General features: G+C 59.5%; 2 protein-coding genes across 12 annotated transcripts in view; one reads left to right on the plus strand and one right to left on the minus strand.

Moving 5' to 3' along the window:
• RARA (retinoic acid receptor alpha) overlaps positions 1-10,439 on the plus strand; it is a 34,235-nt gene extending 23,796 nt beyond the window's left edge. For all 8 annotated transcript variants that reach the window (XM_045526427.1, XM_045526429.1, XM_045526432.1 and 5 more), the window contains 7 exons: positions 2,322-2,470; positions 3,776-3,917; positions 5,941-6,101; positions 6,373-6,549; positions 7,912-8,116; positions 8,863-9,021; positions 9,658-10,439. In XM_045526427.1, the coding sequence (XP_045382383.1) occupies positions 2,322-2,470; positions 3,776-3,917; positions 5,941-6,101; positions 6,373-6,549; positions 7,912-8,116; positions 8,863-9,021; positions 9,658-9,875 (1,211 nt within the window). In that variant the 3' untranslated portion in view covers positions 9,876-10,439. The remainder of the gene's footprint in view (positions 1-2,321; positions 2,471-3,775; positions 3,918-5,940; positions 6,102-6,372; positions 6,550-7,911; positions 8,117-8,862; positions 9,022-9,657) is intronic.
• A 1,874-nt stretch (positions 10,440-12,313) lies between these two features.
• Positions 12,314-19,928, minus strand: GJD3 (gap junction protein delta 3). 4 transcript variants are annotated; one of them, XM_045526437.1, is made up of 2 exons: positions 19,832-19,928; positions 12,314-19,666 (listed from the first exon to the last, which is right to left on the minus strand). In XM_045526437.1, exon 2 carries the CDS (start codon positions 16,052-16,054, stop codon positions 15,179-15,181), a length of 876 nt encoding a protein of 291 aa, XP_045382393.1. In that variant the 5' UTR covers positions 16,055-19,666; positions 19,832-19,928; the 3' UTR covers positions 12,314-15,178. The 4 variants fall into 4 exon arrangements, with proteins under 4 accessions (XP_045382393.1, XP_045382395.1, XP_045382392.1 ...); XM_045526439.1 differs by having other exon boundaries at positions 12,314-16,922; positions 17,272-19,928; XM_045526436.1 differs by having other exon boundaries at positions 12,314-16,058; positions 16,769-19,928.
• Between the last annotated feature and the right edge of the window lie 41 nt (positions 19,929-19,969).

Here is a 19,969-nt window from a genome sequence, read left to right on the forward strand (position 1 = left end):
TGGGGACTGGGCCTCAAGCCCTGGGTTCAAAGGGCAGAGCAAGAAACCTCAGATCTGGGTTACCTGGGTGACAGGTGGGGATGGGGTAAGGGTGTAGACTGTTACAGCCTGAAAGGCAGCCAGCCCTGTAGGGTGGGCTGAAAGGAGGCCTCACCCAGCCCAACTGTAGCCCCTGCCTCGGGTCATCTTTCCGATCCTGCCAAAAAATAATTTTGAAAAGCACATTCTTTCAGTTCTATAAACACCCTCTGGACTTTGCTTTGCTTCCAAATTTCGATGGGTCTTTGCCCCTCTGACCTTAGAGCTGTTGCCCCTCGTCTCAGTATCCCATGTCTCCCCATGCCCATCTGCCTGCCCTCCGCCTCCGCTCTGTACCCCAAAGCGCCTTCAGTCATTGCTCCCTCTCCAGTCTGGTTCACTTTAGAGGTGGGGCCTTGGGAGAGGCAGGGCCAAGGGCAAAGGGTGGATTAGGAGGGAGGAGAGGTCAATGCCTTTTTCCTCTGCTTGTTGGAATGCTGAGCAGGATTCTAGGCCGAGGTCCCCCCACCCCACCACACCACACCCCCTTGTCCTTGACATCCCCCCACCAGTCTGGATTGTCTATTGTTACTGCTTTTACGTCTTGGAAAAAGTTAGCACAACAAAGGGCTCCTTTGTGGCTCACCCCCTCTGCCTTCTGGCCTCACCCAGGCCCCCCAAGCTTGCCCCCCCACCCCAGCAGCTGTTCTCTGGCCTCTGGCCTGTCTGATTTGCTCCTCTGGCCTGGGGAGAGTGAGGTGGGAGAAAACCAGGCCGGGGCAGTTCGTGTTTGGGTGAGGAGCAGAGGGCTGGGGGAGGTCAATGAAGAGTCTGCAGACTGGTAGGGGTGTGGGTGTGGATGGTCCCTTTGCGGCAGGCGGATCTCTGGACAGGGGAGGGGACCTGGGGTCTCAGCAGCACTGACCAGGGAACTGGTGCCCAGACCCTACTAAGAGCCAGGGAAGCCCTGCCAAGGTTGTTGGCCTGGTTCCCTGTCATCAGCCGCCTGGCAGCCCCTGGTGTGTCTGCAGGTAAGGGGGAGGGTGGTAGCGCACAGCCAGCCCCCAGTGTGCCTACACTTCCTTTCTCTGTGCCTGGACGTGGAGGCCGTGTGACTCATGGCTGTAAGGTGCTTGGGCCTGGAAAATGCCAGAACCTCACATGCTGGAGTTTGGGGTGAGGTTAGGAAGGATTCTGAGTATGGGAAGAGGCAGGGACCTATCTGCTCAGGGAGGCATCCTCGCCCATCTTTGGCCTTGGACAAGTGAATGTGGCAAGGGCTTCAGGAGGATGCTAGGCAGCCACTTGGGAATCGGGGATTGCCTCGGTTATAGTTCTCATCTAGCACCCTTCACCCCCCAGCTGCCCAGGCCTCGGGACAGACAGCTCCCACCCAGCCCAGCCTATTCTGCCTGGGGCGATGGGCATGGAGCCATGCACTGGGGAGGTTTTGGCCAATGGGGGCTGCCCCTACTGGCTGGGTCACCCCTCCTGGCTGCCCTCTTGGAGCTGAATAGCAGGAGGGGAGGGGATAGTAACCCGGACATATTATTGAGGCCAGACAGACAGAGCATTGATAGGAACAGACCCCCTTTGTCATGGCTTCCCCTCTCCAGACAGGAGTACCCAGAATGATGGGCTTCTGGGGCCAGGGAGGACTCTTCGTGTCCAGAGGGTCCCCCTACCCATCCCAGGGAGTCCCCAACATTTGTGACTCTTCTTTGCACACCCTGCGTTGGGTCCCTGGCTAGGGGATTGTTTGGGTGGAGGAGGGGTTGTGGCTGCTGGCAGAAAGGGGTGGAGGGGGGAGCGGAAGCAGAGGGGGTGGGGGAGTGGCCGCCTTTGAATATCCTGTTGACCCCAGTTTCCTCTGCCCCCAGCTTGTGTCCTCTTCCCTCCCTCCTCTTCAGGCCTTAACTCCTTCTTAACTTGGGGGAGAAGGGGGCCAGGCTGCCCAGGGGCAGGGCTTTAGAATCAGTACGACTTCCACCCCAGTTCCCCAAGTATAGTCGTGGCACACGTACAAATCTGATGGTGTGTAATCTGGTCTTTCTGGTTGTGAGGGTGGGAGTCCTGGGGCGATAGGAGTGGTGGGGTGCTGCAGGCTCCATTGGCAGCCTCCTCCCCTGAGTCTGGCTGGGGAGTCTCAGCTTTTCTGAGACATCCCTGCTCCACAGTTTGAATCCAACCGCGATGGGGAAGCTGGGAGAGGCTCCTGGGAGAGACCATGAGGCAGGGCGGGGCACAGTATTAAGGATGGTGACCTGGGTCTCTAACTGCCCCCTCCTTTCTTTTTTCTCTAGCCATTGAGACCCAGAGCAGCAGTTCGGAAGAGATAGTGCCCAGCCCACCCTCGCCACCTCCCCTCCCCCGCATCTACAAGCCTTGCTTTGTCTGTCAAGACAAATCCTCAGGCTACCACTATGGGGTCAGCGCCTGTGAGGGCTGCAAGGTGAGTCCAGGGGGTCACTGGGAAAGGCAGTCTTGACTGGGTCAATGGGATGTCCCCACTTCCATTTCCTGGGAGTATGTAGTTGGGAATAGGAGGATGTCCCTGAAGCTGCTGCCCTTGTTTTGATGTGGCAGTTGGCAGCAGCCTTGGAGGAGGAAGGGACGCCTGCGGTAGAACCTCCGCCATGGATGAGCAGGGCTCCCCCAAACCAGACGTCCCCTCCTGCCTCGTCTCTTCTCCCTGTTTCCATCCTCCAGCTGGCAGGGCCTACGCCTGCTCTGCCACCGCTGCCCAAGTTGCCATGGTGAGCTGGCTGCCAACAGGCTCTTGGCTGGGGACCCAGGAGGCCTGCCCCCAGTGGCCCTGCCTGAACCTTGCCATGGCGGCCTGGCAGGAGGCAGTTAGGAGCAGGCACCCTGCCTTGGCCTCCCCTTCAGTGCCCAGGCTGTGGGCTCCCTGGTATCTGGCTGGATTCCGCCACCCTCAGGTTAGGCTCCAGGATGCAGATGTAGCTGGGCCTTCTCAGCAGCTCTGGGCCTGGCTTCTGCTTCCCTAGGGCCTGAGCCTCTGTATTGGTTTCTTCCTCCAGAGACTGGGCTCAGAAAGGCATAGCTTTGGGACTTGGGGCTCTGGGCTGCCCCTCAGCCTGGAGTAGCTATCCCCAGGTGTGGCACAAAGGTCAAGGGCAAAGCACAAGGCCCCAGACTGTGTATCTGTCTGTCCTGTCTGGTTGTTCCTGGCTGGTCCTGGTTTCTCTCTCTGGCTGGCCGGTATGGAGAGCCCCTGACCAGCCGGGGTCTGTCTCTGTGAGTGGTCAGTGCACATCTCTCTGGTTGGTGAATCTTTCTGCCCCGCTCCTGAGTGTGTGTGAGCGTGTGTGTGCACCTCTGTCTCTCTGGCCAGCTTGTGTCTGTCTTCTTGGCCTCTTCCTGCTTGTCTTCTGTTCCTATGTTCTGAGTTCAGGGCTGTAGGTTCCAGACCTTGGCCTCTCTCCTGTGTAGCTCTATGCCTTCCAACTCGAGCAGCCCTGGGGTCTTCCTTAGAAGGCAGAAGTCAGGTGTGTGGGTGCAGGGTGGGGGAAGACTCCTGCCCACCCTGCAGCATGGAGGGAGATACTGGGATTCTCCTGAGGATCCTTCTGGGTGAATCATTCTCCCCACCATTTCTGGCCTGCTTAGGTAGCTGTTGGGCAAAGGCTTGGGGGCAGCAGCTGGCTTGGCCCTCTCCCCTGTGGCTGGGACCACAGGGTGGGCACCACCCCTACTGTGGGTGTGGGTGACCTGACTCCCTCCCCTCTATTCCCAGGGCTTCTTCCGCCGCAGCATCCAGAAGAATATGGTGTATACGTGTCACCGGGACAAGAACTGCATCATTAACAAAGTGACCCGGAATCGCTGCCAGTACTGCCGACTGCAGAAGTGCTTCGAAGTGGGCATGTCCAAGGAGTGTGAGTGCTGTGGGGCCGGGGGCCGGGGGCCGGGGCCTGGGGGCCAAGCCCTGGCCCAGGTGGGGCCTGAGGTGCTCCCAGCAGCCCAGGGAGCAGAGCTCTGTGGATGTGTGTGCACACACGTGAACACAGATGCCGTGGCGTGCAGTCTTGTGGTCAAGGACGGTTTGTATGTGGCTGTCAGGACCTGTCTGGCTGTGTGCCTGGTGTGCAGGTCGGTGCTCAGGTGCCCGTACGTGGGACTGTTCCTGTGTGTGCGTGGCTGACTGTGTGCACTTGTGCCGTGTGCATGTGTATTGCTCTGAGGACGGCTTTCTGCCCGGCCCCGCGTGGCTCGGGCGTGGGGCTCAGAGGCATACCTGAGCCCCTTCTCATTGTGTGTCTCAGCGGGGGAGGGGTCTGTACTTTGAGGGGTGCTAGGTTGGGATTTACGTGTGTTGGGGGTCTGGGGAGCTGCCACAAGGATCCAGAGCCATTGTCTAGTTAAGCCTGGGACTTGGAGTTAGAAGACGGAATTGGGACTTCTCAGATCCCAGAAGAGTGGGGGTTTCCAGTTTGGGCCCAGCTGAGGCCTGAGGAAGGAGGGGAGGGAAAGGCTGGACGGGGAGACCCTCTGGTGTTGAATCATGGGTGTTGCCGTGGTGACCGGTGATTGATGATGTCAGAGATAAATGACGCTGACAGACGCCTCCTTGTCTGCGTGGCCGTTGCCATGGAGCTTGTGCCTTGGGGGATGGGGTGGGGGAGGGGGCTGCAGGACCCCCTAGCCCTTTGTGGGGAGGGCAGTGAAGAGGGAAGTGGGGAGGGAGCATGGGGGAGAGATGGTTCTGACTCATGCATGAAGAGCCCCAGAAAGGAGTGGAAGGGACCTGGAGTATCCTGCTGCAGGAGAGTGGAGGGTGCCTTGTCCTGGGCCCAGAAAGTGGTGGCTCGCCATTGCAGAGTGGGTAGCAACTTGGGACCCACCAGCCTGGAACCTTTTGCATAACCTTGTCCTGGAACCTTGTCCATCACCTCCTGCTCTCTCTGTGTGTGCCACCTTCTCTGGCAGAAGGACCAGGGTGGGGACCCCTTCTCCCTCCCACCGCCAGCTCCCCCTCCCCCCGGCTGCTCTGTGCCCTGGAGCTGAGCAGCTGCCATTTCAATAGAATTAAAGCTTCTGAATGATAAACGTCTTGTCACAGCTGCAATTTTCTCTTCCCAAATTATCCCCCCACTTTCCCTCTCCCTCTCCTTTCTCTCCCCTGCACTTTATTGAATTTGCAGAATCGACATGAGTGATCTCCAAATTATGCCAGCTACCCCCTTCCCGGGCCCCCTCCCCCTACCCCCTCTTCCTCCCGCGTCAGCAGCAGCCACCACCGGCCCTGTGAGTGATTGTGTGTCTGGGATAATCGGCTGGTAACGACCCCATCGCTTCTTTAAAGCCGAGTGGTGTGTGCGGCTCAGCGCCCCTGGTGATTTGTCAGCTCCCCAGCTAATGGGCCGAGAGATCCTCCCGCCGGCCCCCCACTCTCCGGCTGGGGAGCCTGCTCCCCGCCTGCCCAAGGAGCTGCTCAGAGCCGGTCCCAGGGACCCCCAGGGAGACTGCTGCCAGGACGGCTGAGTGGAGGCAGGAGCAGGTCCTTTCTGGGGGCAGGAGGCAGAGCACAGAGGAGGGCGATGCACACCTGGAGTGTGGGCTGGAGTAGACGCACAGGGGGCGGCACTGCGGCTGGCCATGGGGGTCTGTGTGCCAGGCCACAGCTGTGGTCACGGGGCAGAACTTGGTGTGTGGGTCGGGTGAGCATGGAGGGCTGGAGCATGTGGCCATGCGCTGTCTGCTCGTGCGTGTGTGTGTGTGTGTGTGTGTGTGTGTGTGTGTGTGTGCGCGCGCACACGCTTACCAGCTGGGGTGACCTCCCCAGTAGCTAGTAGCTGGCAGCTCTCTGGTGAGAAGAGCTCATGCTGGGGATGGACCTGGCTTCTGGGGCCAGAGCGCTGCCCACAGCTGCCCTCTAACCTGCTTCTCTGCCCTCCACAGCTGTGAGGAACGACCGAAACAAGAAGAAGAAGGAGGTGCCCAAGCCCGAGTGCTCTGAGAGCTACACGCTAACGCCGGAGGTGGGGGAACTCATCGAGAAAGTGCGCAAAGCGCACCAGGAGACCTTCCCCGCCCTCTGCCAGCTGGGCAAATACACTACGGTATGGCTCCCCTGCCTGGCTGGGCGGGCTGTGCCATAGGGCCAGGACAGCCCCCACCCGGGGCACCCCTTCTGCCAGGCGTTCGCTCCTCAGCCCTGGCTGGGCCTCCACATCCTCCCCTTTCCCTTCTTCTCCTTCCTCCTGCTGCCTCCTCCCAAGGAGCTCTCAGGAAGTGCAGGCCGGGGAGAGGGCAGGCCTGTGGGGGCTGGTGGAGCCCAGCCGAGAAGGGGTGCTGGGGAGGAGAAGGCCCTCACTCTCCCCCTTGCCCCAGAACAACAGCTCAGAACAACGTGTCTCTCTGGACATTGACCTCTGGGACAAGTTCAGTGAACTCTCCACCAAGTGCATCATTAAGACTGTGGAGTTTGCCAAGCAACTGCCCGGCTTCACCACCCTCACCATCGCCGACCAGATCACCCTCCTCAAGGCTGCCTGCCTGGACATCCTGGTGAGGGTCTGCCTCCTGCCCCCTGGGCACTGCCCCTCTGCCTTGGTAGACATCCGTGCAGCCAACAGCCACCCTCCTAAACGTCCACCTGGAATTGCCCTGTCCAAATGCTCACTGCCCACATTCCACTCTTCTCTTCCCCGTGTATCCACCTGTCCACCTGTCCACTTAGCCACTCAGCACCCAGGTATGCATGGTTCACTCGTTCCCCTGCACGTGCGTCATCCACCCTCTCTCCATCTACTGGCGAATCTCTATCCAGCCACCCACCCACGCGTCCATCCATTTAGTCTGTAATAAAGGTTCACCTAGGACCCTCTGGCCAGTCCTTGAGCTGGGTGTCAGGAACCCAGAGGTGAACCACAAGACCATCCCCTCTTGAAAACCTTCCATGTGGTGGAGGCAACAGATAAGTCAACAGAGGTTGCAAAACTGTGATAAAAGTTGGCTGGAGATGGGGGGAGGGCCGCTGACTGCCTGGGTCCCAGGGAAGACATCCCAGAGGAGGTGGCACTAGGGGTTTGTAGAAGGGGCAGGTGAGAGGGTGTCCCTGACTTAGGAGCAGGAGGTGAAAGGTGCTGCTGTGAGGCCATGCTGGGTTCAGGGGACTGCAGGGCACTTGGTCAGCCTGAGCTGGAGGCAGGTGCAGGGGGTGGGGGAGGGGGAGTGGGGAGGGATGGCAGGAACTGCCAAAGCCAAGGCTGTAAAGAGGACTGTCCCCCCTGTTGTCCATGACAAGGCCCAGTCCACCTGTTCCCTCTGGGCCACCTGCAACGTAGGGAGCCTGGGATTTGGTGGGTTTCCTTGGGGTTGCCTCTGATTGAACACTGAGGTGGGCGAGGGTTGGGAGGCGCGGGGTGCTGCTTGCAGGGCAGCGTCCCACTCCCATGCCCCAGATGCAGGAGGCCCGGTCAGGGTTCAGCACCGTTCCAGCTGGTGCTCGTTTATTGAGCTCCTCTTGTGTGCCCTATCCTGGGAACTGTATGTGTACAGCTATCATGTTCTTTGTCTCCTGGAAATTCTAGTTCCCCTCTAAACTCTCTGCATGGAGGCAGGATGACCCAGACCTGCACCATCCAGTATAGTAGCCACTGGCCACGTGTGACTATTTAAATTAATTAAAATTAAACTCAATTCAGTTCCTCAATTGCATTAGCCACATTTCAAGTTCTCAGTAGCCACATGGGGTTGGTGGCTACCGTATTAGATGGTGCAGATGTAGAACCTTTCCATCATTGTAGAGGATTCATCAGACAGCACTGCTCTGGCTGCCTGCCAGGTGGTCCCCTGGGGAATGCCGGTGCAGGAGTGCTCGGAGTGGTTGGGGCTTAGGCCCTGAACCTGCGCATCCTCTGCACCCAGATCCTGCGGATCTGCACGCGGTACACGCCCGAGCAGGATACGATGACCTTCTCGGATGGGCTGACCCTGAACCGGACCCAGATGCACAATGCTGGCTTCGGCCCCCTCACCGACCTGGTCTTTGCCTTCGCCAATCAGCTGCTGCCCTTGGAGATGGACGATGCTGAGACGGGGCTGCTCAGCGCCATCTGCCTCATCTGTGGAGGTGGGTGGGGCTGGGGCTGGTGGTCAGACACGGGGTGGGGGGGGTGCAGCCCCTGGTCTCAGAGGAGAAAGCCGAGGCGCAGAGGGCAGCGTCTGGTCTGCAGCCAGGCAGCAAGGCAGTGGTGCTGGGGCCTGAGTCCTGTTCCCTATTTCTGGGCAGCCCTCCTGGTTTAGAGGGGTTGAGTGAGGGCTTGAGGGTCAGACCACCCAGGTTCAGCTTCTGGCCAGCTGTGTGACCTTGAGCAGGTTGCTAAACGTCTCTGAGCCTCTGTTAGTGTAAAATGGGGCCAATAATGGTCTCTATCTCATAGTTGATGGGAGAATTAAGGTGGTAATAATGTGCAGTGTGCCCAGTAAACATTAGTTGCCTTTATTATTTTGTTGTGATTTCTGCCATGTCATGCTGTTTCCAGAGTAATAACAGGTGGGAGTGGGTGGCCTGTCTGGGCATCCTTCCTCTGTCTGGGGCAGCACTGCCTGTGTTTGGGGGTTTCATCCCATTAATGGGCTGTAAGGAAGGGCCTTGGGTAACCCCGCCCTCAGCTCCTGTTTTCCCACATGTAAGGGCTTCTGTCCCATCGTAGCTCAGAGACCGCGTGCCCTGGGGTGCCCTGGGGAGCCACCCAGCTGGACCGCCTGGGCTGTGGCCTGGGCAAGCGCGCGCCCCGGTGGCCACGGCTGGGAATGCAGCTGTGTTCCCAGCTTGGCAGGGGCAGCTGCTCAGTGGGTGGCTCTTTGCTTCCTCAGACCGGCAGGACCTGGAGCAGCCGGACAGGGTGGACATGCTGCAGGAGCCGCTGCTCGAGGCGCTGAAGGTCTACGTGCGGAAACGGAGGCCCAGCCGCCCGCACATGTTCCCCAAGATGCTGATGAAGATCACAGACCTGCGAAGCATCAGTGCGAAGGGTGAGGCTCCCAGAGCAGAGGGTGCCTCTGACCCAGGACCCCACTGTCCGTGCCCAGGCCAGGACCCCCACATCCAAGCCAGCACCCCACGTCTTTGCCAGGGCAACACAGTCATCTGCACTCAACCTGTTCCCATCTGTGTCTAGACTAAGGGCCCCCAAAACTGCACCGTGCCCAGGTGACCTCCTGCCTGCGTGCCCTAAGATACTTTTGCATGGTAGTTCAGGGCATGGCTCTGGAACCAGACCTTGTGGGTGTGTGTCCTTGAGCAGGTCGCTTAAGAGCTCTGAGCCTCAGTTTCCCATTGAGAATGGGAATAATGGTGGTGTTTACAGAGGTGTCAGTAGGATGGTGCACAGCACCGAGGAAGGGCCCAGTGTCAAACCCAGGCAGGCAGTCTGACCCTGGAGCCAGAGCTCAAACCACTTTGCCCCATTGCCACAAGGCCCTGGACTTGGGGGCTTAAGAAAGCTGGCTCATGTCAAAGAACTGGGTCCCAGATTCAGTGTCTGGTGGATGCTGACATAGTGGTAGCATTGATCCTCCCACCCCCAGGGACTGTCCTTCCTAGAGCCGGGCTTGCTGGGGCCGGGAGAGTGGGCCAGGGCGCTGACCTCTGCCCCCCCTTTCCCGCAGGGGCTGAGCGGGTGATCACGCTGAAGATGGAGATCCCGGGCTCCATGCCGCCTCTCATCCAGGAAATGCTGGAGAACTCGGAGGGCCTGGACACTCTGAGTGGACAGCCGGGGGGCGGGGGGCGGGAAGGGGGTGGCCTGGCCCCACCACCAGGCAGCTGTAGCCCCAGCCTCAGCCCAAGCTCAAACAGAAGCAGCCCGGCCACCCACTCCCCGTGACCGCCTGCGCCACATGGACACAGCCCTCGCCCCACAGCCTGGCTTTTCTCTGCCTTTCTACCGACCATGCGACCCCTGCCAGCCCTGCCCCCACCTGTCCTCCCAGACAGTACAGGGGGACCTCCCCTGGGGGACGGGAGGGAGGAGGCAGCAACTCCCTGGACAGAGGCCTGGGCCCTCAGTGGACTGCCCGCCCCCCAGCCTGGGCTGACGTCAGGGGCCAAGGCCGTGAACTGAGCGAGGACCCCTGGTCCTGGGCCTCAGGGTGGGGCCTAGGGGCCTCGTGTTCATCAAGGTACCCCTCTGCCCACCTCGCCGCATCGTCATCACCAGCAAATGCCGGGACCCGGCTCCCCGTCCTCAGAACTCACAAGCCATTGCTCCCCAGCTGGGGAACCTCAGCCTGCCCCCTGCCTTGGTTGGTGACAGAGGGGTGGGCTCGGGGTGGGGGTTCCCCCTGTACATACCTTGCCGTACCAACCCCCAGGTATTAATTCTCGCTGGTTTTGTTTTTAATTTTTTTGGTTTTGATTTTTTTTAATAAGAATTTTCATTTTAAGCACATTTATACTGAAGGAATTTGTGCTGTGTATTGGGGGGGAGCTGGATCCAGAGCTGGAGAGGGTGGGTCTGGGGGAGGGGAGTGGCTCAGAGGGGCTCCCACTCTCCCTCCCGTGTCCCTCTGCCCCCTCACCCTCCTCAGCCTTTTCCTCCTCAGTTTTCTCTTTCAGACTGTGAAGTGCTAACTTTCCGAGGCCTGCCGTCCCCTGTCCCCTCCCTCGTGCTGTGGGAATAGCCAGCCCCCCCTCCCTCTGCCTAACCACTGGGTGTGGACAGCCCCGGGCAGCCCCTGGAGGGATGGCTCCTGGCCTTTGCATGGGGACCAGGGCAGGGGCGAAGCCAGGGGATGCTGAAAACACACGGGGTGCATGGTTTTGCACCCTGTCTCCCCGGCAGAGCTGCCTTCCAGCAGGGCCCATGTCATCCAAGCCCTCTGGCCCCCACTGAGGGGCTGGCTAAGGGGTTTGAGCTGCCCCCGCCCCTTGCCTCAGCCACCAGCACCCCTGCAGGGCCCCCAGACACACACACAGACACACACAGACACACACACACACTGTGGACCGTAGACAGGCCGGCACGCACTTGGCCTGAGTTCCTCTGTTTCCCTGGCCAGCCCCCACCCCCACCCGCCCCACACCTCGCCCCCTCCCTGCCCCGCAGGACGGGCCTACAGGGGGTCTCCTCCCCTCACCCCTGCACCCCCAGCTGGGGGATGGGGGAGCTGGCTCTGCCCTGACCACCTTGACCCGGGGTTGGGGTCTCAGCCCCCTGGAGCCCGCTGGTGCACCTGTTACTGTTGGGCTTTCCACTGAGATCTACTGGATAAAGAATAAAGTTATATTTATTCTACACACGCCTCTAGCCTCACTGCCTCCACCCTCTCCTCTCAGGCTCTGGACAGGGGGCTCGGGATGGGGGCTTCCTCATGGGCCGTGGGCCTCTGGTCGGGTGTGAGCACTGGGACCAAGGGTTTGGCCAGTGCACCCCCTTCCAAGCTGCCCTCCCAGGCCTGCCCAGTGGTGCTGGGGCCTTGGAGACCTCAGGAAGGAGACAGGCCCACCCTGGGAAGCCCTCAGCCTCAGGGGCTGTGCTGCCCGTGTCTGGGAGCCCCTGGTCTGAGGGAGGAAGCCAAGCCCTGCCCACACACAGTCCTGGTCCCGAGGAAGCCAGAGGCTGGCTCACTTTGTGGCAGAGTAATTCTATTTGGGGAGTGACCACATACTTGACCTTCATGGCAGGAGTGGCAGATGGCACGGGGGCTGGGGGTCAGGGGCTCATGGCAACCTAACGAGAACCCGGGATTGTGATGGAAGTTTGGGAGGCCAGCCTTCTGCCTCCAGGTGGGGGGGCGTCGGGCCCTTGGCAAGGAGAGGCCGAGGGTTCCCGCCGCCTGCCATTTCTACTTCAGCCACCAGGTGGCGGCAGCTCCTTCCTTAACTCCTTGCCCCGGGCTGTAGGGAGCTGGTGGGCAGAGGCACCTTTCCTCTCTAGTAAATATTTTCTAACATCTTTATGAATTTGAAATGAAATGTAGTATAACATACCTGTGCACATACTTTCAAAAATCAATATGCTATCACAACTGTATTATAAATGAGAAATTAAGGGAACATGCTGTGTGTTTCGGTACATTGATTCTTGCATCTATTTTTTTTTTTTTATTTTGAAACAGGGTCTCTGTGACTTGGGCTGGAGAGCAGTGGCGTCGTCATAGCTCACTGCAGCCAACTCCTGGGCTCAAGCGATCCTCCTGCCTCAGCCTCCTGAGTAGCTGGGACTACAGGCATGAGCTAATTTTTTCTATATATTTTTAGTTGTTCGGCTAATTTCTTTCTATTTTTAGTAGAGACAGGGTCTCGCTCTTGCTCAGGCTGGTCTCGAACTCCTGACCTTGAGCGATCCACCTGCCTCGGCCTCCCAAAGTGCTAGGATTACAGGCATGAGCCACGGGGCCCGGCCGGGGGTGAAGAGTTTTAAGCCAGCAAATGGAGCGCTCATGTTGGAGCAGAGGAGGCAGGAGCGGGGCTCGGGGAGCTCTCCAGGCCATCGGTGATGGGCTGAGCCTGGGCAGCCTCTGAAGGGTGGGAGAAGAGTGGGCAAAGTGGGGCGATGCTTAGGTGGTAAAATGGGAGGACCAGAGGATTGCTGAGATGCGGAAGGAAGGCAGAGGACAGGCTGGGGCACAGCTGGGTGGAGGTGGCTTGGGTGGATGAAGGTGCCAGCAACTGAGCTAAGGAACTAAGAATGTTGGGGTTGCATTTGAGGGCTGTCACCTCTCCCTGTCACTCACTCCACTCTAGCCACACCAGCCTCCTTGCCGGTTGCACTCCCTCCCCTCCAGCGCATTTCTGCCTCAGGGCCTTTGTACTTGCCATTCCCTCCACCTAAATGCTCTTCCTGGAGACAACTTCATGACCAGCCCCTTGCTACATCCTGTTTAAGTCTCACCTGCTTAGGAATGGCATTCTCTCCCCTTACTCTTACTGCTACCTGGCCTATGTTCTATGTCCACCTATTGTCTGCCTTCCCACCAGAAGGTAAGCTCTATGAGGGCGGGTGCTGTTCACCAACAAAGCCTGGCATCTGGATCTGCCCCATTCTATGCGCAGCCACTTGGCACATGTGGAGGCTGAGCCTTGGAAATGTGGCCGGTCCAAACTGAGACGCGCTCTAAGTGTCATACCAAGTCTTAGTATGAAAAAAGAGAATGTAAAATATCTGCTTCATACTTTTTAATATCAGTGATGCTTTGAAATGATATTTTGGGTATATTGGGTTAAAGAAAATATATTACTAAAATTAATTTCACTTGTTTCCTTTTACTTTTTTAATGTGGCTATTGAGAAACTTGAAATTACATATGTGGCTCACGTGCTATTTCTATCAGATGATGCTGATCTCAAACACTGCCTAACACATAGTAGGTGCTCAGTAAATACTTGGTGAATGACTGTATCTGGAAAACAGCTGGACACCCAAGTCTAAGTGTGTATGAAGGGGTCTAGGCTGCGGACACTGAATTGTCATCAGAGAGATGGCGGTGCCTGTTGTCAGTGTGGATAAGTGCTTGGGCCTGGCGATGGTCTGGGCCCGGGGACACCTTCAGTTTCTCATCCAACACATACTCACTAAGCACCTATTATGTGCCATGGACGGGGAGAGCGATGCCACCTGCAGGAGAGGTGCTCCTTCCCGGGGAAGCATCGTACCCTGGGGCCTCTAGCTCTGACTTGGGGTGGGGGCCACCATGGAAGGCTTCTCCCTAAAGGCATCTGTCTTCTTCCCAAGTGAGGCCAAAAAGGCCTTAGCTAGGGCAGAAGGAGGCTGCAGAGAGAGGGTGGCTGTTCTGGGCAAAGGAACAGCATGTTCTAACACTTGGGCATGGTGCTTGTTAAGAACAGAAAATGGGGTATCATTAGGAGCCCAGAAACCAGGGGGAAGCCAGTATCCAGGTCGGGCCATGTCAGCAGGGTCTGATGAGGCCCCTGGATTTGTCACTCAGGTCCTGGGTGGTCTTATGGAAAGCAGTGCACCGGGGTGGTGAAGCAGGAGGACAGATGGGCAGGGGAGAGGCAGGAGGGGGTGTGAAGCGGCCCTGCAGACAGGTCTTTGAACCCCTGGGAGGAAGAAGGGGGAAACCAGGGCCAGGAGCACGTTTGCTTTGCGGGGAGGTTCCCCCTGAGGATGGAAGGGACTTAACCATGTTTATAGAGGAGGGAAGCAGCAGCGGGGCGGGGAGAGCGAAGATGGAAGAGGAAAGGAAAACACTCTCTCTGCTGCCCTCCCACCCCACGCCCACCCTCACTCCACCTCCATGAAAGGGCCCAGCCTCCCTGCCGGCCACAAGGTGGACAGTGTGGTTGTGCTCCCAGCCCTGGGGGACTGAGGCCTGCCCTGGAAACGGGGTGCTCCCCTCCCCCGCTTCCTGGGTGGGCTCTCAGGAAGGGAGACCTCCTCTGCCCCTGCATGTGGGCTGGGTTCAGGCAGTAGGGAAGGAGCCATTGTGGCTGCTGTGGGGATTGGATCCTGGACACACTCAGAGCTCACACCAGACGTACATGTGTACAGGTGTGCACACACGGAGTTCAGAGGTGCACACCTAGTGAGCCCATGCAGGAGGGGCATGTGCACAATGTACTCAGAGCTCATAAGGATGTACTTGTCCACGTGGGTGCACACGTAGTTCACACAGGACTCACGTGTGTCCGTGTGCAAGCATGCACCCAAGGACCTCACACATGCACACATATACAAGGAGCTTACACAGGCTTTACATGTGCACGTGTGTGTACATGTGTGCACACTCACAGGGAGACCACATGGAGGCCACTCCTCTCTGAGGAGAGCACCTGGGAATGCTGGTATCACAATCGTTTTTGTCCCCAGTAAAACAACCGGGTCACCTACTGCCCTCCACCTTCCACTCTGCTCTGCTCACTTCCTATCCACTCTCTCAGGCCCCGTCCTCCGTCCTTTCCACCTGGATCGTGGCACCGAGGACCTGCGTGAGTTCATTCTCCGCCCCCAGCTCCGCGGGGCACGGCTGCTGCCAGCGGCAGCTGGGAGGGAGCAGCCGGCAGGTGCGATGCCGCCCCGCGGGCCATCCCCACTGCGTGTCTCCCGCTCCGGCAGGTCCTGCGACAGTTCCCGCGGAAGTCACTTCTTGCTTCTGCAGTGACGCCGAGCTGGTGGGATCCCCACCAGCCTCGGACCTCACGGTCCGCCCGAGGCAGTGCCCGCCGCTAGATGGCCAGGTCCTGGCGGCCAGTGGCCAGCGACACCTTGCCGCGGCCGCTGCCGCCCTCGCCGTCGCCGGCCGGCGCCCGGTGCGCATAGGCGGGTGGGGCGTAGGGGTCCTGGCCCGGGCGCCGGGAGGGCAGGGCCGGCGGCGGCGGCGGCGGCGGCGGGAGCAGCTTCTGCGCCTCCTCGTGCGCGCGGCTGCAGCCGTTGTCGCGCTCCCCGGCGCGCGGGCGGCCCTTCCAGAGCAGGTGGCCCAGCTCGGCCAGGCTGAGCAGCGCCGACAGCAGCCCCACGGCGAAGTAGAAGACCACGAAGACGGTCTTCTCGGTGGGCCGGCTCACGAAGCAGTCGACGGTGTGCGGGCAGGGCGGGCCGGCGCACGCGAAGTGCGGGGCCACGCGGAAGCCGTAGAGCAGCGCCTGGCCGCCCAGGAAGGCCAGCTCGGCCAGCAGGCGCAGCGCCACGCTCAGCAGGTAGCAGCGGCGCGCGCGGCGGGCGCGCTGGGCGCAGGGCGCGCAGGGCCCCTCGGGCCGCCCGCGGGCACACGCCGCCGCCTCCGCGCCGCCCGCCTCCTTGCTGGCCTGGTGCATGGAGTAGATGACGAACAGCACCGGGGGCGCCGAGAGCAGCAGGATGTGGAAGAGCCAGAAGCGGTAGTGCGAGACCGGGAAGGCGCGGTCGTAGCAGGTCTGGCGGCAGCCCGGCTGCAGCGTGTTGCACACGAACTCCTCCTGCTCGTCCTCGAACACGGCGCCGCCCACCGTGGCCAGCACCAGGATGCGGAAGATCAGCATCACCACCAGCCAGAGGCGGCCCACGAGCGGCGACTGCACCTGCACGGCGTCCAGCAGCGAGCCCAGGAACGCCCACTCCCCCATGGCGCTGGGGACGCAGGGCGGGGTCAGAGGCTGGGGCAGGTCAGGGACCCCCGCCCCTTCCACGCCATCGGGGTGGGGTCAGTTAGACCTCTAACTTCAGGGTGAGTGTGGCAGGTGATTCTCAACTCTGGGTTCCCTTCCCTTTGGGCCGGTGTTGCTGGGTGGGGAGGGGCCCCACCCTGACGTAGCCACGCGCCCGCGGCCTGGTGGGTTAGACCCTGTGCGCCTCCAGATTCCAGGTTCTGGAAGGGGTGTCGGGGATCAGCAGGGCCAGCCCCTGACTTGCCTGGTGGAAGCAGAGACCAGGTAGGGTCCTCATGGCCAAGGATGCATGTCGTGGGCAGAGTGGGGCCTCGAACACGAACATGGGACTCCAGGCCCAATTCATTTGGTGCCTCTGGGAGCGGTGGGAGTGGCAGACCCAGGGAGCCCACTCCTCCACCATTTCTCTCACCATTTGTACTGCGGTGAACTCTTCTCAGGTTGGGGGGCGGACACAAAGTAGCCCCCATTTCCACAGCTCTCTCGGGGTCCTTGTTGGAGGTGTCCCTGCACTCCTACCCCAGTGTGGTGGGAACCCGGGCCCAGGCCTTTGCTCTCCTCCCTGGTGACCTCTGCTTCCAGCCCCCAAATCTCCTGAGAGCCCCCATTGCCCCTCTCACACAGGTCCCACAGGCCCCTTGTGTCCCCAAACCCTCACCCGACCCCACTCACCCTGGGGCTGGAGCTGAGGTGTCACAGCTGAGCGAGGGACCTTGAGAGGTGGCTGGGACCTGCTTCTCCCGCTCTCTCTTTCATTTTCCCTTTTGGATTTGGCTCGGATGGATGACAGGACAGGATGGCCAGAGGGGCTCGCTCTCCCCCTTCTCTTAAAGGGACAGGGAGACCCTGCTGGCTGGCTCCACCCTTGGGAACAGATGCAGGGCCATACCCCTTGCTGGGCGCTGCCAGCCCTCCCTTTCCAGCCCTCCCCCAGCGTCCCCATAGCTAAGTCTCCACCTAGAAATGGGGGATGGGTTAACCAGAGCCATGTCCTTTATCAAGGGAACCAGGGAGGCCATGGCAGCCGGCCAGACTCCTCCACACTGGGGGGCGTGGATCTGCTATTAACTGTGTCCCCTTGAAGATGGTCTTCACGGATGGAGGGAGGTTCGCTGCTGGCGTTTAGGGAGCAGCAAACATCTAACCGCTTCTGGTTCCAGTCTGCCGCTGCTCACCTTGGACAAGTCATTCAGCAGTTCCGGGCCGGAGTCTCCTGGCTTGGTATAACTGAGGAGGCTGGGCCAGCTGACCCCACATTTCCTTCCAGCTCTGTGTCTTCAAGTTGAGGCCTCAACCATGTTACAGGGAACCAAATGTTCTCTGGGATGTCTGGAAGAACTCCCATATGGAAAGACATTAAACTATCACGAGTGGCTGGCTTTGGTAGTTGAATTAAGTCTGTGGTTTCCTCCTGCTTTTCTATAATTTCCCAGATTTACTATAACGAACATGTTATTTTGTAATGTGAAATGTAGAAAACTTCTCCTTTTCCCCCCAGAAGGCTCTGAATTGAGAGTCCATTCCTGCTGCCCTAGGTGGCAGGGGAAGCTGTCCCATGGGGAGGGGAGTTAGGGTGACCGATGGTGGTCTGAGTAGCCAGGGAGGGGACACTCCCAGGTTAGGGTGTTTTGTTTGTCCCCTCTGTCTTCTTACAAGTCTGCCCCATCAGACAGCATGCCCCTCCTCACCTGCGAACCTGGTGGGCCAGGCCCTGTATGGAGCCCAGTTATCTCGTTCCATCCTCTTTTGAACAGTGGCAGGAGGGCACTGTTTACAGTGGGGGAAACCGAGACTCAGAGGGTCTAAGCCACTTGCCCACAGTCACGTGGTCAGTAAAGACCAGGTCCCAGCCTCATGCTGGCCTAGCGGGTTCCAGAGCCTGAGCTCTTGAGCCTTTTACCGAACTGTCCTCCACCTGGCCTGGCTGGGCTTTTCAGGTGCTATCCCAGAGCCCGATAGTCCCCAGTGGGGCTGGGTGGGTGCAGGCACTGGAGGTGACCAAGCCTATCTCTTTAAGGGGGAAGGGTGCCACTTCCTCTCCCTGCCAGCCATGAGGGCCCGTGTGGTTTTCCATCTGCCCACGGGGACCCCCAGGCCCACTTTCAGGAAGGGATGGGAATGTGACTTCCCCCCTCCCTGGCTCAGGGGCCCAGCCCAGTCTGGAAAAACTCTAGGTGAACCCCTGCTTAGGCGTGCCGGGGAACCCTCCCGCCCTCGTGCAGGTTCCCTGGGGAGTGGGCCTGGGTGGGAGGACGCTGCCCTGGAGAAAGTCCAAAGGAAAAAGCACAGTGCTGGGGCCCTGCATTCTGAAAACAGGATGTGGGGTGGGGGCGCTTTGACCACCCCCCTCTCCGACCTCAGCTTGCTCTTGGCAAAGCTGCTACCTGCCCCCTGCCCCCAGCCACAGGGGCTCAGGGTCATACCTCTTCTTCCCTGACTGTCCAGGAATGGTCCCCACCCCATCCCTGTGACCCCAGCTGGGTCAGGCCACTGGCCCAACCCGGAAAAACCCCATCAGATCCTGTCTGCCTGCCGGGAGTGGAAAGTGGCAGAGGTGGTGGACAAGGGTGGGGCAGGATGGAGAGAGCCCATGGTCACACCTCACTGTCCCCAGCCCCTGATGCCACAGGGCCAGACACAGGAGACTCTACAATCTCAGGGGCCCATGCTCCTTCCCAGATAGCACCGTCCAGCCTGGAAGGAGGTGTCGCTGATGCTGCCCAGAGCTGGCAGCCAGAGGCCCCGTTCTTGGCCATGCTTGAAGACTGGGCAGGGCTGAGAGGCCCGTCCTGCCCAGCTCCGGTCTCTGTTCCAGACACCTCTCCCTGGCCTGTCGGACTGTGGGGCCACTGCCCGCGTCAGTCACACACAGACACACGTATGCAGGCATTTCATGTTTGTACCCAGTAAGTTAACCCCAATGACATAATCAAGACATGACTGTATTTTGTCTCCTGTGCCCCGCTAACATTTAAAAAAGTCTTTTCTGAAATGTTGCCTAGCTGTCCTAACTGAAATGTAACCCTGTATTTCCTGTCCCTTTTCAGCTTCATTTCCTTTGCACTGATCACTTTGTATTTTTCGTATTTATCCTGTTTAGCACCCATCTCCCCCGTTAGCACGTACGCTCCACAGGACGGGGATTTTGGCTCTTTACTCATTGATCTGTCCCCAGCACCTAGAGCAGTTCCTGGCACGCAGATGTTCAGTAAGTGTTTGTTGGGGGGATGAAGGAATGAAGTGGGGCGGGAGGGGTGGGGAGATGGAGCCTACTGTGTGGGTCCCGTGCCTCGGCCGCTCACTCTGGTCTCCTCTAGAACTTGTGGGCACTTAAGTGGCCAACTCAGTCTCAGCTCAGTAACCCAAACATCCAGTCCTGGATAGAAAGGGCTCCAGAATGGGTTGATGGCAAAAATCTCCCGCCCCCAGCCCCGCTGGCTTTGGGCCAGATGCCTGGGTGGGAAAAGGAGAGGGTGCGAGAGGGTGGGCATAGGCGGTTCCTCTTGATCACTTCTAGTCCCTCTCCTTGCCGTTTCTGACCTTCTAACTCTTCCCGGCGGCCTGAAAACCCTGCAGGCCGGAAGACTTGTGTTCACCTGGGCGCCCAGCTCCTCCCGCGGCCCCGGTCCTGCCTTTGGCCCCCCACGGGCCCCTCGGGCCCTGAAGTACCACCAACACCTGGGGCCCGCCTCCGCAGGCACCCTTAGTTCCTCCTTTGGCCCCATAATTATTTACGATTAGGTTCAGCTGGAACAACAAAACGACGAAGCTGTCGCTTAAACAGGAGAAGCTTGTTTCTCACACAGAAACACGGCGAAGTGCGATCCAGCCCCGCGAGATCCCCAGGGCGCAGGCTCCTCCCACGCCCCGCCC

This window comes from Lemur catta, chromosome 15 (genome assembly GCF_020740605.2).
Source record: "Lemur catta isolate mLemCat1 chromosome 15, mLemCat1.pri, whole genome shotgun sequence".
Lineage (NCBI taxonomy): Eukaryota > Metazoa > Chordata > Mammalia > Primates > Lemuridae > Lemur > Lemur catta.

Coding starts and splice junctions, on each gene's coding strand:
- GJD3 (XM_045526437.1), bottom strand. CDS start 16,054: ATGGGGGAGTGGGCGTTCCTGGGCTCGCTGCTGGACGCCGTGCAGGTG.